The sequence below is a fragment of the Eleginops maclovinus genome, chromosome 16 (genome assembly GCF_036324505.1).
Source record: "Eleginops maclovinus isolate JMC-PN-2008 ecotype Puerto Natales chromosome 16, JC_Emac_rtc_rv5, whole genome shotgun sequence".
Classification (NCBI taxonomy): Eukaryota; Metazoa; Chordata; class Actinopteri; order Perciformes; family Eleginopidae; genus Eleginops; species Eleginops maclovinus.
This window is the reverse complement of record NC_086364.1, coordinates 17,781,531-17,793,581: the sequence shown is the minus strand read 5'-3', so window position 1 is coordinate 17,793,581 and position 12,051 is coordinate 17,781,531. Positions and strand designations below refer to the sequence as shown.

The following is a 12,051-nucleotide window of genomic DNA, read 5'->3' as shown; positions in this document are numbered from 1 at the left end:
ATGTGTTATACGTCCACTTAAACCAATCAACCAAAATGTAGAATAATGAGGATAAATCTGCTCAAATATAAGTGATTCACAGAGCTACTCTTGGAAAATAGTCCTGATACAATGTGCAGGATGAGTAATGCAGTTTACTCACGTCATCACCACCTTCATCCTTTGAGTCCCGAGACGCACCGAGAGCCTCTGCTCTTAACCTGCAGCCCGAAAGCAAAATAAAAGAGTTACTCAAAATGTATTTCTCATTGTGACTTATGAACATCTGGACATACAGCGAATTAGTTGATGCCACTGACACTGGGAGAAAATAGGGATTTAAGTCATTTTTCAGAAGGCCTCTGTGTCAAACACAAATCATATACTCTGTGTCTCTTCTCAGTTGTGGTTTGATCCTCTCTGATTTCCATCCATCTTATATTACCGGCCATCCATCTCTTCTGGGACCTACAACTTTCTCAAGCATATGTAATGTAGCTTAAGATTTATTGGGTGTTGTAAAAATGTGTGTTCAGCCTCTGGTGTCAATATGAGTTGTTTTTTTAAATCCTTCTAAGCACTTTTTAGCAGTAAAGGGGACCCAGCAGCTTTAAATGCCTGTGAAAGGCACTCTTTCTATTGTAAGCAACGTTTCCCATTAAAACAATATCTGTCTGAGTTATGTATATCCATAACACAGACAGATACACACATAGAATACTGAAAATAATATTAAAATGTATACATAATATACTATGAAAACATTTTCTCAGATGTATTTGAGACTGCTTTAAAAGACAGACAAGGATTAAAATCATCTCATGAAAATATCAATTCTGCAGGATCATATTGATTTCTTCCTAACATCATTATGTTAATACCAACAAAACGTTAGTATTTTCACCTCCTGAGCTCCTCTTCCAGCTCCTTGACTCTGACGTCCACTTTGTTCTTGGACTGCCTCAGAGCCTCCACCTCCTCCCTCAGCACCTCCTGCTCCCCCGACAGCTCGTCCACTTTGGCAATAAGGTCATTTTTCACAATGTTGAGAGCATTTCTGTCGAGCAAAGAGCAAAAAGAAAGATATCAAAACCATTGAGATAAATAATGTTAACACCGATAAGGGAGATATCATAAATGACATTTTCATATCCATACACAGACAGATACACACATGAATCTTCTCTGTGTCTCTTACTTGGTCTCTAAGAGCTGTTTGTTCTCTGTCAGCAGGTTTTCCACCTCTTTACCCATCCCTGAAACAAATCAAATCTCTGTTAACCATCTCACACAACATCCATAAATGAATTAATCCAATGACAGATTAGAAGAATTCAAATCCCATTGTTACTGTGGCAATGCAGCATTTCACACCAACCAAGTTAGGATTTAAAACCTCCACAAAAGGCACAGTTTTAGTTAATAAATGAAAATGAATTGACAGTTTATTGATTTAAACACCCACGTTAATAAGGAACCTACATCAGGTAACAAGGGAGGTTAAATATCTGGATAACACTCATGAAACTAGAGTTATTCAAACAATATTTGACTTGTTTTTATATGAAAGTTGTGCATCTTAACTAACATTTTAACTTGTAGTAGGTTGCAAACTTTATCCAGCTCCATGAGTGCACATAAACAAATGTGTTTATGTAAGGCTAAACCTCTTAACTACTTAATTCAAACTTCATTATCTTTATTGTTGCCGGACATTAACTGAAAATGGTTCGTGCAAGCAGCAAGCACTGTGAAACAGAGGCCAGGCGCACAAAGTATAAGCAGGAGCTTCAACACAGAACATTTGGAAATGAGAGACAAACCAAAACAAAAAAGCCAAGACGTTGTATTATAAGAGGTGTCAAAAGGTGTGTGTCTGCAGAGAAACAGGTTTTTCTATTCCTCCAAGACAAGCACTTTCGTGATCGTACTGCCTCTTTATCATTACACCATTCTGTAGTTTCACTTTCAGTACAAAAGGGGAGTCTTTGCTCTAGAAATTAGAAAGCCTTTTTATGTTTGTGAGATGCAAAAAAATACAACAAAAACCGGACAGAAATAAGGAACCAGAAAGATGTCAAAGCTGGAGGCCAGGGAACAACAGAACAAGCATAATGTGACCACGAGCGTAGGCAAGGTGCGCCTTACCGAAGAAATCATCGCGGACTGGAGGCAGAAGAAGAAGAATAAGAAGAAGGGAGGGGAGAAATGTCAAAAAGAGGAGGAGGAGGAGGAGGAGGAGGAGGAGGAGGAGGAGGAGGAGAAGTCACAGATCAGAAAGGAAAAGGTGAAGTAGAGGAATGGAAAAGAGAAGTGAGAGGATGCCGATAACCATTTATTAATTTGGACAAACGCTGATATGTCGCCCTCACACTGAAACAAGAGGGTATTACAGTGATCCTACAGATAAGATAATCATTGGATTCATTTTAAAGTCCCAGTGAAACATATTTGAGTAAATTGCTTCTGTGAAACGATGCAGTTCCTGTTTGAATTGATGAAAGGGGTCATTATAAACCGTTGAGTTATATTGTAGAGAATTAAAAACCTCAAGGTATTGTGACTGACGGCTTGTTACGACCATTAAAGATTAAAATAATTTCACTGTGACTTTAAAGCAAACTGTTTTACTGCATGTGTATGGATATTACTGTTTCTTCAAAGTTTAAGGCAAAACATAATGATAATACACTGTTGTAATGTTACCGATTTTGGATACAGTTGTTTACGTCTGCCCTTAGATGTGGAGTTTAGATATTAGAGAGGAGTCAAAAGAGGTCAAAAATTAAAATATATACCAACCAATGCATGATCAGATACACACCTGAGAACTCGCCTATGGGTGTCACCAGCAGAAGCACATAAATAGGAAAAAAAAAGAAAACGGGTGAGAAGTTATCAGATGGACAAGAAGAACGAGCAAATCCTCTGTCTGTTCCTGATGAATAACACCAAAATACCCCAAACCCAGAAAGGAAATTAACTAAATCCACCAGAATCCCCTTAAAGTGTGTTTGTCAAAGTAACAAGCATAAACATGAAGTGCAATGAAGTCTGTAAAGTATAGTTAATTGAACTGAAATAGGATCTGTTTAGACCTGCAGCCTTTGAAATGGGCTGAACATGCCTGCGCCCCAAAAATAGAGAAGAGAAAAAAGTCAAAGAAATAATAAAATAATAATAAAATCACTGCATGAACGAGCAGCGTGGGTCGGGGGTGCAGCCAGAGAGGGATTGTATGTTTTTTTTCAGGATGTGACGGAGAGGTAAGCTGCCGGCACAGAGTACATTTCAGCCTCCAACAAAGCAAAGAAAAAGTCGGTGCAATGGCACATTCACACAGCCTCACATGGAGCTCCTGCCCTGCAATAACACAGAGGCAAAAGAAATGATGCCTTTATGTAACACTCACATGCATCCACGTTCATTGTCCTTTCTGTGGATCTACTCTGAATCTAACAGTTATAATAATACTCATACTGGCATATAGAAGTCTCAATCATGCTACTTTGACCATGGTGTACTTATTGTGTTTATATTAGAATTTGTCCCTGCTTTTTTTATAATACGTAAGTCTACTCTTTACTTTAATCTGCTCTGTACTTTATCCATTGTAATGCCATTCATTGCCCCCGTTGCAGGGCCAAACAAAGGATTTCTGATCACTCCGGTTTTAATGCATGTAATCAGCAGAGAGATTTCTACTGCCAAGCTTTAGGGTAAGTGTTTTTACTTGAACCCTCTAACCACATCAAAACCTATGGAAGGCACAGTCCTGCTCACACCTAGCAGCTCGGCGCCTGCGTCTACGTCTCCGATGATGTCTGATTTGGCGTCTTTGATCTCGTGGTATAGAGATTCGGTGTTGATGCCGAAGGCCACGTTCACAATGCCCTGGGAGGGGCTGAAACACACATTAGATGTCATTAAACACTAGCAATAAACAAACATATAGCTCACTTTAGATCACTTGTACTCCCTTATATTGCAACGTTTGTTCCTCAGACTTTTAGCTGGTAAAATATGTAGCACAGCTGGGAGAATTGCCACTGATATATAATCCATAGTAATCCAAATATGACACTTTGTTATTGCAGTCCAGTAATGCACAGTAATGCAGCCACAGTATATTTGTACCTGTTTCCTCCTCCGTACACACGGGGGTCCACGCACATGTCCAACTCAGGGGTGGAATCGATGATCTCCTGAAACTCGGACCATTCATCGCTGCTTCCCATGCCTGGAAAACATGCCGAACAAACAACTGAACGTGAAATATACTATTTGTTAAGGCACCTGTAAGCATTTTATTATTTGGCAGTGAACAAAGGTTGAGAGTCATATCAGAGATGCTACAGATTTTATCTGAGGATGTATTTAATTCAATAAAAGCGTATTTTTAGTGTATTAAATATTAACGTCCTCTTACCGATGCTGACATTCCTGGTCTCTTGTGAAACCTGCACCTCCATATTCCTGCTGAGCCTCTTAGCACCTTTCCTGCGGTTTCCAGCTCGCATTGGATCGAACTCTGACTGCGGGAGGAAGCCCTCGTTGATGGGGGTGACGGTAGCGGAGGGGACGGAGGAGGTGGGGGTGTTGGACTTGCTCCCTGTGCTGCTGGGTGTAGCTGCCACTGAGTCGGACTCTGATCCATCCTCCTTAGTGGATCGAGACGATGACAGAGGAGCAGGAGACAAACAGCAGTATAAGAGGATGATATAGTGAAGACAGGCGTTTTACCTGCACAGCTCATTTCACTTTTACCAACGAGAGTGACTGGTAGTAAAGAAAATATACTAGATAGAGTCACTATGATATACTTGTAAGCAGCTTCATGTTTTGTTGAATAATCCCATTTGAGGCTATATTTTGTCTTGAATGGCATACAGGGTTTAGAGCCCAAACTACTGTCTGTTTGTATATGGTTTTCCCAATTTAAACTCGTAAAATTTGGGCTGCTGTGTCAAAAAATGCTAAATTATAAATAAAAGGTCAAGTTGACAGCTTAATTGCTTGAGTTCTGCATAAATTGAGTGACGAAATGTCGACTTTAAATACTGAAACTTAAAGAAAAAGGTCCTAAAATGTGAAACTTGAGGTGTGTTTATGCGCTGAGCCTGTTGTCAAAGCTAGATACCAGGAAGAAGCGACAACAAGAATGCAACACTTTCCTTTGTTCCTATTTTTTCTTACCTTGGCTGTTTCTCTCAAATAGTCAAATCTTTATAATACACCATGAAGATACACGGCAGAAATAAACACACAGTTTGGACCCATGCTTGCTTGAGTCAACAAAACTGACTTTAAATGATCAGATTTGTGAGTTAAAAAGTGTCTTTTAAAGTGACACAAGCAGGCGTGGGAGGGGAGGTGGTCCGTGTGGCTTTGATCACTCCCCCTCCCCGGGCTGTGTTTGTGGTCGTGGAGGAGGACATGGCCGCTGTCTGTCCCACCTGATAGGCAGAGCGGAAAGGAGACTGGCCGAGCTCGCTGACCTGCCAGATGTCTTTCCCGGGCATCATCCTAGCCCCCCCGAGACCCCCACGTACCATTCCCTCGCCGCTGGGGTAAAGGCTCAATGAAGGCGGGCGCTCCGCTTTGCTGCTGGCAGAGAAGACACAGAGAAGGGGGGGAAACCAACATGAGTATTCATTTATCACGTTCAATTAAATCTTCTTCTTCCCCTTCAGCACATTCTGTATTTGAAATGAGGAATGAAGAAACAAGCTGATTTACAAGCCGTACAGCGAGAAGCAACAAGAGCTCTGAGGGCATGCGGTCCAGTCCATGAGGCCATTCATATTTTCCTTGTAGGCTTTCTTACTTTACTGGGGACACGGATGCAAGGCATTCAAACAGGCAGAGTATAAAAAAGGCAACTACAGGTAGAGTTTGTAACCAGAATCACTCCAACAAAACTGGCTACAACAGTGTGTGCAGGGAGCAGCTGTCCTCCACCAAATATATTCTTAGTCGACTAACCGTCATACAATATTCAAGAGTACCTGATTACTGATTAAAGACTAGTTGAGGAAATAAATGCTACTCGACCCAAATAAAATTAACCAGAACAACAAATGGTTGCTGTTTGTGTAATGCTAGAACCAGATCTTGTTTTTCCAAGAACAGAAAGTAGTACAAAATTACAATTACCTTATATCTATGCATTTCCGTATAAATGCTTCCCTCTTTGATTAATACTATAGTTTCACTTTTGGATGAATGGCAAATGAGGCAAGCAAAGCAGGCACGAAGTGAAAGACTGATAGGCAACCCAGGAGGGAAAGGCGGATAGCACTGGAAGATATTGCATCTCTTTACATGACCTATTTGCTATCAGAATGCAACATTTTTTATAAATTCAAGGCAATCAAATGTTGTCACAAGCATCCATAACTACTAAACCAAATAAAGGAAAACTTCTTTAAACAGGCTGTTTAGGCGGGGTGGGGGCATCAGCAAATTTACTCAGATTTAAAGTCAAAAGCAGGCTAGTTTAGACCGAGGAGCTAAAGGGGGGTGGGGGGGATGTGAGGGCCGCTGTGGGATTTACCTTTTCCTCCATGTGTGGCGTTGACTGTGCAAACAGCAGCAACAGAGAGCAAGCCAGCAAACAGACAGACAGACAGACAGACAGTGATTAGAGAAAGACAGGTGACAGGAACATGCCATGACGCATGAAAACACACACACACACACACACACACACACACACACACACACACACACACACACACACACACACACACACACACACACACACACACACACACACACACACACACACACACACGTTGATTTAAGTTTCAAAGTATTTTTCTAATTGCTGTTATAAGATTGTTCTTCTCAAATGGTTTGTTAAGAAGTAATGAATGTTGTTAGTGTTTATAATTCGAAATTATGAGAAAACCATCACACGCAAACACAGTCCTCTGTTCCTACTGGTTGACAAAGACTTTTAGTTTTAGTTGGCTTTAGAAAGTGTGTATCGATATTCAAGATACTGTGTGTTTAGTGAACATAACAGATGCAGTTCGGCTACAGTAGCTGCACCAGATGTCTCAGACTCCTCCTCTCGCTTTGTGCTTATAAATATTCATGACTCATGGGCTGGCCAACTGCTGAATACTGCAAGCCGGAAAAATAAACTTCAGATTGTTCTTCTTTTTAAAGATTTCCCACAACACTGCATAATTTGACAGCAGGGTTTTTGAAAGCTGGGATGCCAACAAATATGATTTGAAGCAGAATATTTTGTAGATTAAAACATGATGTGAATCTGTATAAATCATATCATCTGTCTTTTTTGAAACAAATATTTGCCTCTGGCTCTACGGTTATTGGAAAGGTTTCGATCACATGAGCCAGAAAGTATCCTAATCTAATTCCTCAAATAATATATTATAAGTGACAAGTTCCGTTCATGAGGTTACTGACAAACATGGACCAGCATCAAGGAGCATATTGAATCACGTGAAGCCTAATACATTCAGGACAAAACATGACACACCAGCAACAAGACAATGGGTGAACAAGATATACAAACAACCTTTACACACCAACACACACGCTAAAATAACTCACGTTCGTCCACAGCCCGGGCCTTCTGATTGGCTGTTGCTCCCCGCCTGCTGCATTTTGGACCGCTCTATGTGCTCCACGTATGTCTGGATCATCTGAAATACACAATGCAGAAAAATGGAAAAATGTGAGAAGAGAGGGAGAGGAAAGTTATACGTTTCACGATGGTTATATTATAATTATAGTCTAATACATTTCAGGAAACTCCAAGGGCAATGGGATTCTTAATCTCAAAAGGAACCACACAAGGGTTTATGCATATTGCTGTTCATTAAAAACGAATCACACTAGTTGGTATTGCTGACCCTTTCTGAATACACACATTTTTTTCTGTACAGTGTTTCTGTTTTCTCCAGGAAATCATTGTTGTAACAGTTAATCAATAATCATAACAAACATGTTTGCCCTTTCTTTCTAATATCAAATCAATGGCTGCCTGGGATTTAAAATAAACCAATATGGTTTGATGGGGATAATTTAGGCAGAATCCAATTATATAGGTGGATGGATGGATGGATGGATGGATGGATGGATGGATGGATGGATGGATGGATGGATGGATGGATGGATGGATGGATGGATGGATGGATGGATGGATGGATGGATGGATGGATGGATGGATGGATGGATGGATGGATGGATGGATGGATGGATGGATGGATGGATGGATGGATGGATAGAATTACTTTATTGATCCCAATTTGGGATTTTTTTTTGTTGCAGCAGCATAAAAACAAGGCATAGTAGTGAACAGACGTGTGTGTTTGGTTGATGTTGGAGATATAACAATGGAAAATGTTCAAAATGAAGCTAAAGATGATAAGTCTTGAGTCTTCACTGGAACAGGGCCGAGTGTTGGCTCTCACCTCAGTGTGGCGCTGGTGCAGAGCATTGTACTCTTTCTTCATGTCTGATTCCCGCTCCTCCAACCGCACGACTGGGAGACAGAGAGAGAAAACGGTTCAACAGCAAGAAAACCAGGACACAGTTTGGTAGTTGAAGCAAAGAGTGACCCAAAGGTATTTTATTAATCAATATCTAAGCTAATTAGATAAATAAGAGCATACACAAACAGGCTTTATCAAAGTCAGACTCAGAAACCTCAGAACACAGAAAACATTATTGCATATGGTGGTATCTATCAAGATATGAAATCCCCTATATCCCCAGCTAAAGGCAGTGCGTTACAATTACATGTCAATCAAATGTGTTTCTGCTTTACTTTCATTCTTTTTTATTGAGTATCATTTATTATTTGTCCAATGGTGTGATGTGTTAGGATTAACTTGAACGCTCCTGTTTTCAGCGAAGAGACTTAAAAGAACAGCCACATGTGCTGCAAGTTATAAGAATACAGAAGTGGGCAGCTGGGAAGCTTTTCCACTCACTCTGGTCGGAGTAGTTCTTTGATTTGAGCTCCTGCTGTTTGGACTGCAGCTCCAGAAACTCCACCTGCACCTGCAGATCCTTCTTCTCTGCTTCCAACGCATCCTCAAATTCAATGAATTTCTAAAAGGAGGAAACAAGAATTAAGATGTGTAAAACAACTGGGAATGTATTCACAAACTGCACCAACACTGATATTGTAGTTATTGTATGTTGATTCAATCTGGAAAGAAACACCAGATTAAGATTACTATGCTTTTTGTTAATAGACGCCATGTACTGTAATAATCGAGTTGTTGTCTCTTACAGATAGGTTTGTGAGCAGCTCTATAAATGACCTCAGCACGTTCTATAGTGTAAACATTCAAACACAGATCTGTCTACTTCCCTTTCACATTTGTTTTTATAATCATAAAGCTCTTCACAATGATCTCCTTTTTTCAGTTCAGCCGTCCACCGAGTCTTACCACTGTAATCCTCTGACTAAAGGGCGACTATTGAACCAGGACTGCATCAGATATTCCCTGCACAGAAAGGCACTCGCTATAATATAATGACCATTAGTTTATTACAGCAACTAATATTGATATCCAGCAGACAACACTCCTACTTGTGTGTCATATGCAGAGTGGATTTCAGCAGGAAATGAACCACTTAGTCCTTTCTAGCTGCTGATTATATCCAACTCTGAGGGTGAGAGGTTGAAGAGATTTCACTTTTCTTGCAGGCTTAAAAATAAGCCAGGTTTCTATAGGAAATCCACCTAATGACAAAAACATGACTCAATAAAAGGTCAATTTGCATGTTAGTATAAACAGACACACTAAAAAATGATGTAATGGCCTACATAAAATGGACTGAAACTAGGGACCAGCACAATGCTTTCCAGTAGCTCTACCTTCAGAGCAGCAGACCACAGCTTCACTAAATAAAATCCTTCATCCTATCCTGCCTCAAATAACCCCCTTTAAATGCCTTGCCTGTATCGCACATCTCCATACCATCATACAGCAACATTTAAGACTGACAGCATACACTATGTATCATAGATTCTTTATAAACATATTGGTGTGTTTACCCATGGGATATTTGAGTTATGCAAATGTTAAATACCTAGGTAGAATACTACAAATGTGTACTTATGGGGTGGAATCCAGTGTGAATAACTGATTAGGAAATCTTGTGATGACAGAGTCAACATAGCGTATGTCCCTGAGGAACTGTAGCTAAGTGCATTTGACTGTAATGTCGTCACACTTCCAGATATTTACACCGTGTACTTCCTGGGATGCAGAAGGAGAAAAGGCATTAGCATGTATCTATGTTTGTTATAAGGACAAGTTCTCAGGTCACATGCATGAAATGTATTGTGACCAAGTCTACTCTGCAGGCCAACAAGCACTGCATCAGTAGAGCTGCAACTAATGACTATTTCCAATATCAATCAATCTGCTGATTTTTCAAAAGTGCTGATTCTGTGTCTGTAGCTTTAAGTGCAAATGAACTGAAACTGAGGGTTAGAGGAAGTAATACCATCATTTTTGAGTCAATAAAATCATTTCAATTAATATTGGGAGTGGAGTCGTTAGTTTGTTTAGTATCTGGTTGTGGAATAAGCTGGATAAAGTGCAGTGAGTTGATTATTACTCGCTGCACATTCAGGGCTGTCGGGTGACCTTTTCCCCATAAAGACCGCCTCGCTGCACATTATCCCTCACATAAAAGACATGAAAAAGTGGATTTTGCATAATAGGCGACTGTTAAGAGAAAAAGTGATGTCTTTAAAAGTGTTGTTCTTTGAAGGCCCTAATATTTTCCCACAGTAAAGCAGGAAAACTCCTATTTCAAAGGCAGAACAAAAACATTATCTCAATTGTTGGCTGTTATTTTTGTGTTGATTGAATAATCAATAAATCGTTGGAGCTCTAGATTGAAAACAGTTTTCTATGTACTGCTCACTACAGTAAGTCCATGCATAGACACCATGTTAGGAGAATAGTAAGAGGCAGATTATCAACGTTCCACTGTCATCACACTTTGATGCTAAGAGACGGATCGTTGCAGCAGGCGGCCCCAGAAGAACAAGGCAGCGAGGATGCTACAAAATGGCTGAATTTGTTAACATCGCTGTAGTTACTGTGATGCTGGTTGTGCTAGTGTAGGCTGCATGATGAGCAGACAGGGAGCTGTGGCTTTGTTTACCATTAGCTAGAGTCGAGTAACCTTGTAATCTGAGCCGCTTTCTGCTCGTCTTGTGGGAGGTTATTGTCAGGCTCTGAGATTCTCTCTCACACTCTTTTCTTTGTTGTTCTCCTTTTCCCGTGTCAGATCTGGCCTGTGCGTTAACTCACTCTTCGTAACCGTCAGTCTATTTGTCTGTTTCTGCTTTTGTTGTTCTGTCTCTGCTAAACATACGTAACACAAATTGGGTTACAGTGCCAGACTCCCTCAGTGAGCTCTGTGTACTATTGATTTCCTATGATTCCACACCCCTCAGTACTGTCCCCTCCCCCTTTACACCCATGTGAGAGTCTGACAAAACTGTCTCTCTGTTTATTTGTTCTATTGAAATGTGTAACCTTAGTTCATGTAATTGACTTCACTCACTAGGCTACTAACATAATCTTAGAGAGTTCACAACAGAAGATCAAGAGACAATCAAAGACACTTGACCATAAAGGGATCACTAGGTTATATCCAAATAAATGACTTGCTTTTTAAATGTCAAATATGTTAATAAGGCTAGGACTCGGGATAGTCTTCACAGATATGATACAGGATATCTGTACCAAACAAGTCTTAAAAAACAATTTGGATACCAAGACTGCAGCTGCACAATACTAAATTCAAACTGTTGCCTCACCAAATACCTCCTGTGATTCAGACACCACACTAGTCCATTCTGGTGTTGATAAAATACAATGCCAAAAGCATAACACTCAATAGGTGTGGGTCCAATTTAATAACAAGCTTTTGGTGAAGGCATTCAGACCTAAAATAGTAAAAGAAAGTAAGGATATGCTTTATGACACTTCATCGCCAACTGCCAGTCAGAGCAACAAAATAACCTACAACATCCCACCACATCTTTCACTCGATACA

The 12,051-nt window shown here is 40.2% G+C and overlaps 1 protein-coding gene across 6 annotated transcripts in view; it reads right to left on the bottom strand.

Annotated features, from left to right (window-relative positions):
* The window catches only part of mapk8ip3 (mitogen-activated protein kinase 8 interacting protein 3), a 29,539-nt gene that overhangs the window by 11,394 nt on the left and 6,094 nt on the right, over nucleotides 1-12,051 (bottom strand). For 2 of the 6 annotated variants that reach the window (XM_063903595.1, XM_063903596.1), the window contains exons 4-15: nucleotides 8,952-9,072; nucleotides 8,430-8,500; nucleotides 7,567-7,658; nucleotides 6,536-6,559; nucleotides 5,532-5,583; nucleotides 4,409-4,640; nucleotides 4,117-4,219; nucleotides 3,765-3,883; nucleotides 2,804-2,815; nucleotides 1,178-1,235; nucleotides 884-1,036; nucleotides 143-200 (exon numbers count right to left, since the gene is read on the bottom strand). In XM_063903595.1, coding sequence (XP_063759665.1) covers nucleotides 143-200; nucleotides 884-1,036; nucleotides 1,178-1,235; nucleotides 2,804-2,815; nucleotides 3,765-3,883; nucleotides 4,117-4,219; nucleotides 4,409-4,640; nucleotides 5,532-5,583; nucleotides 6,536-6,559; nucleotides 7,567-7,658; nucleotides 8,430-8,500; nucleotides 8,952-9,072 — 1,095 coding nt within the window. Of the gene's footprint in view, nucleotides 1-142; nucleotides 201-883; nucleotides 1,037-1,177; nucleotides 1,236-2,127; nucleotides 2,146-2,803; nucleotides 2,816-3,764; nucleotides 3,884-4,116; nucleotides 4,220-4,408; nucleotides 4,641-5,435; nucleotides 5,587-6,535; nucleotides 6,560-7,566; nucleotides 7,659-8,429; nucleotides 8,501-8,951; nucleotides 9,073-12,051 lie in introns of all 6 variants that reach the window. The other 4 variants (XM_063903594.1, XM_063903597.1, XM_063903592.1 and 1 more) reach the window with 3 other exon arrangements.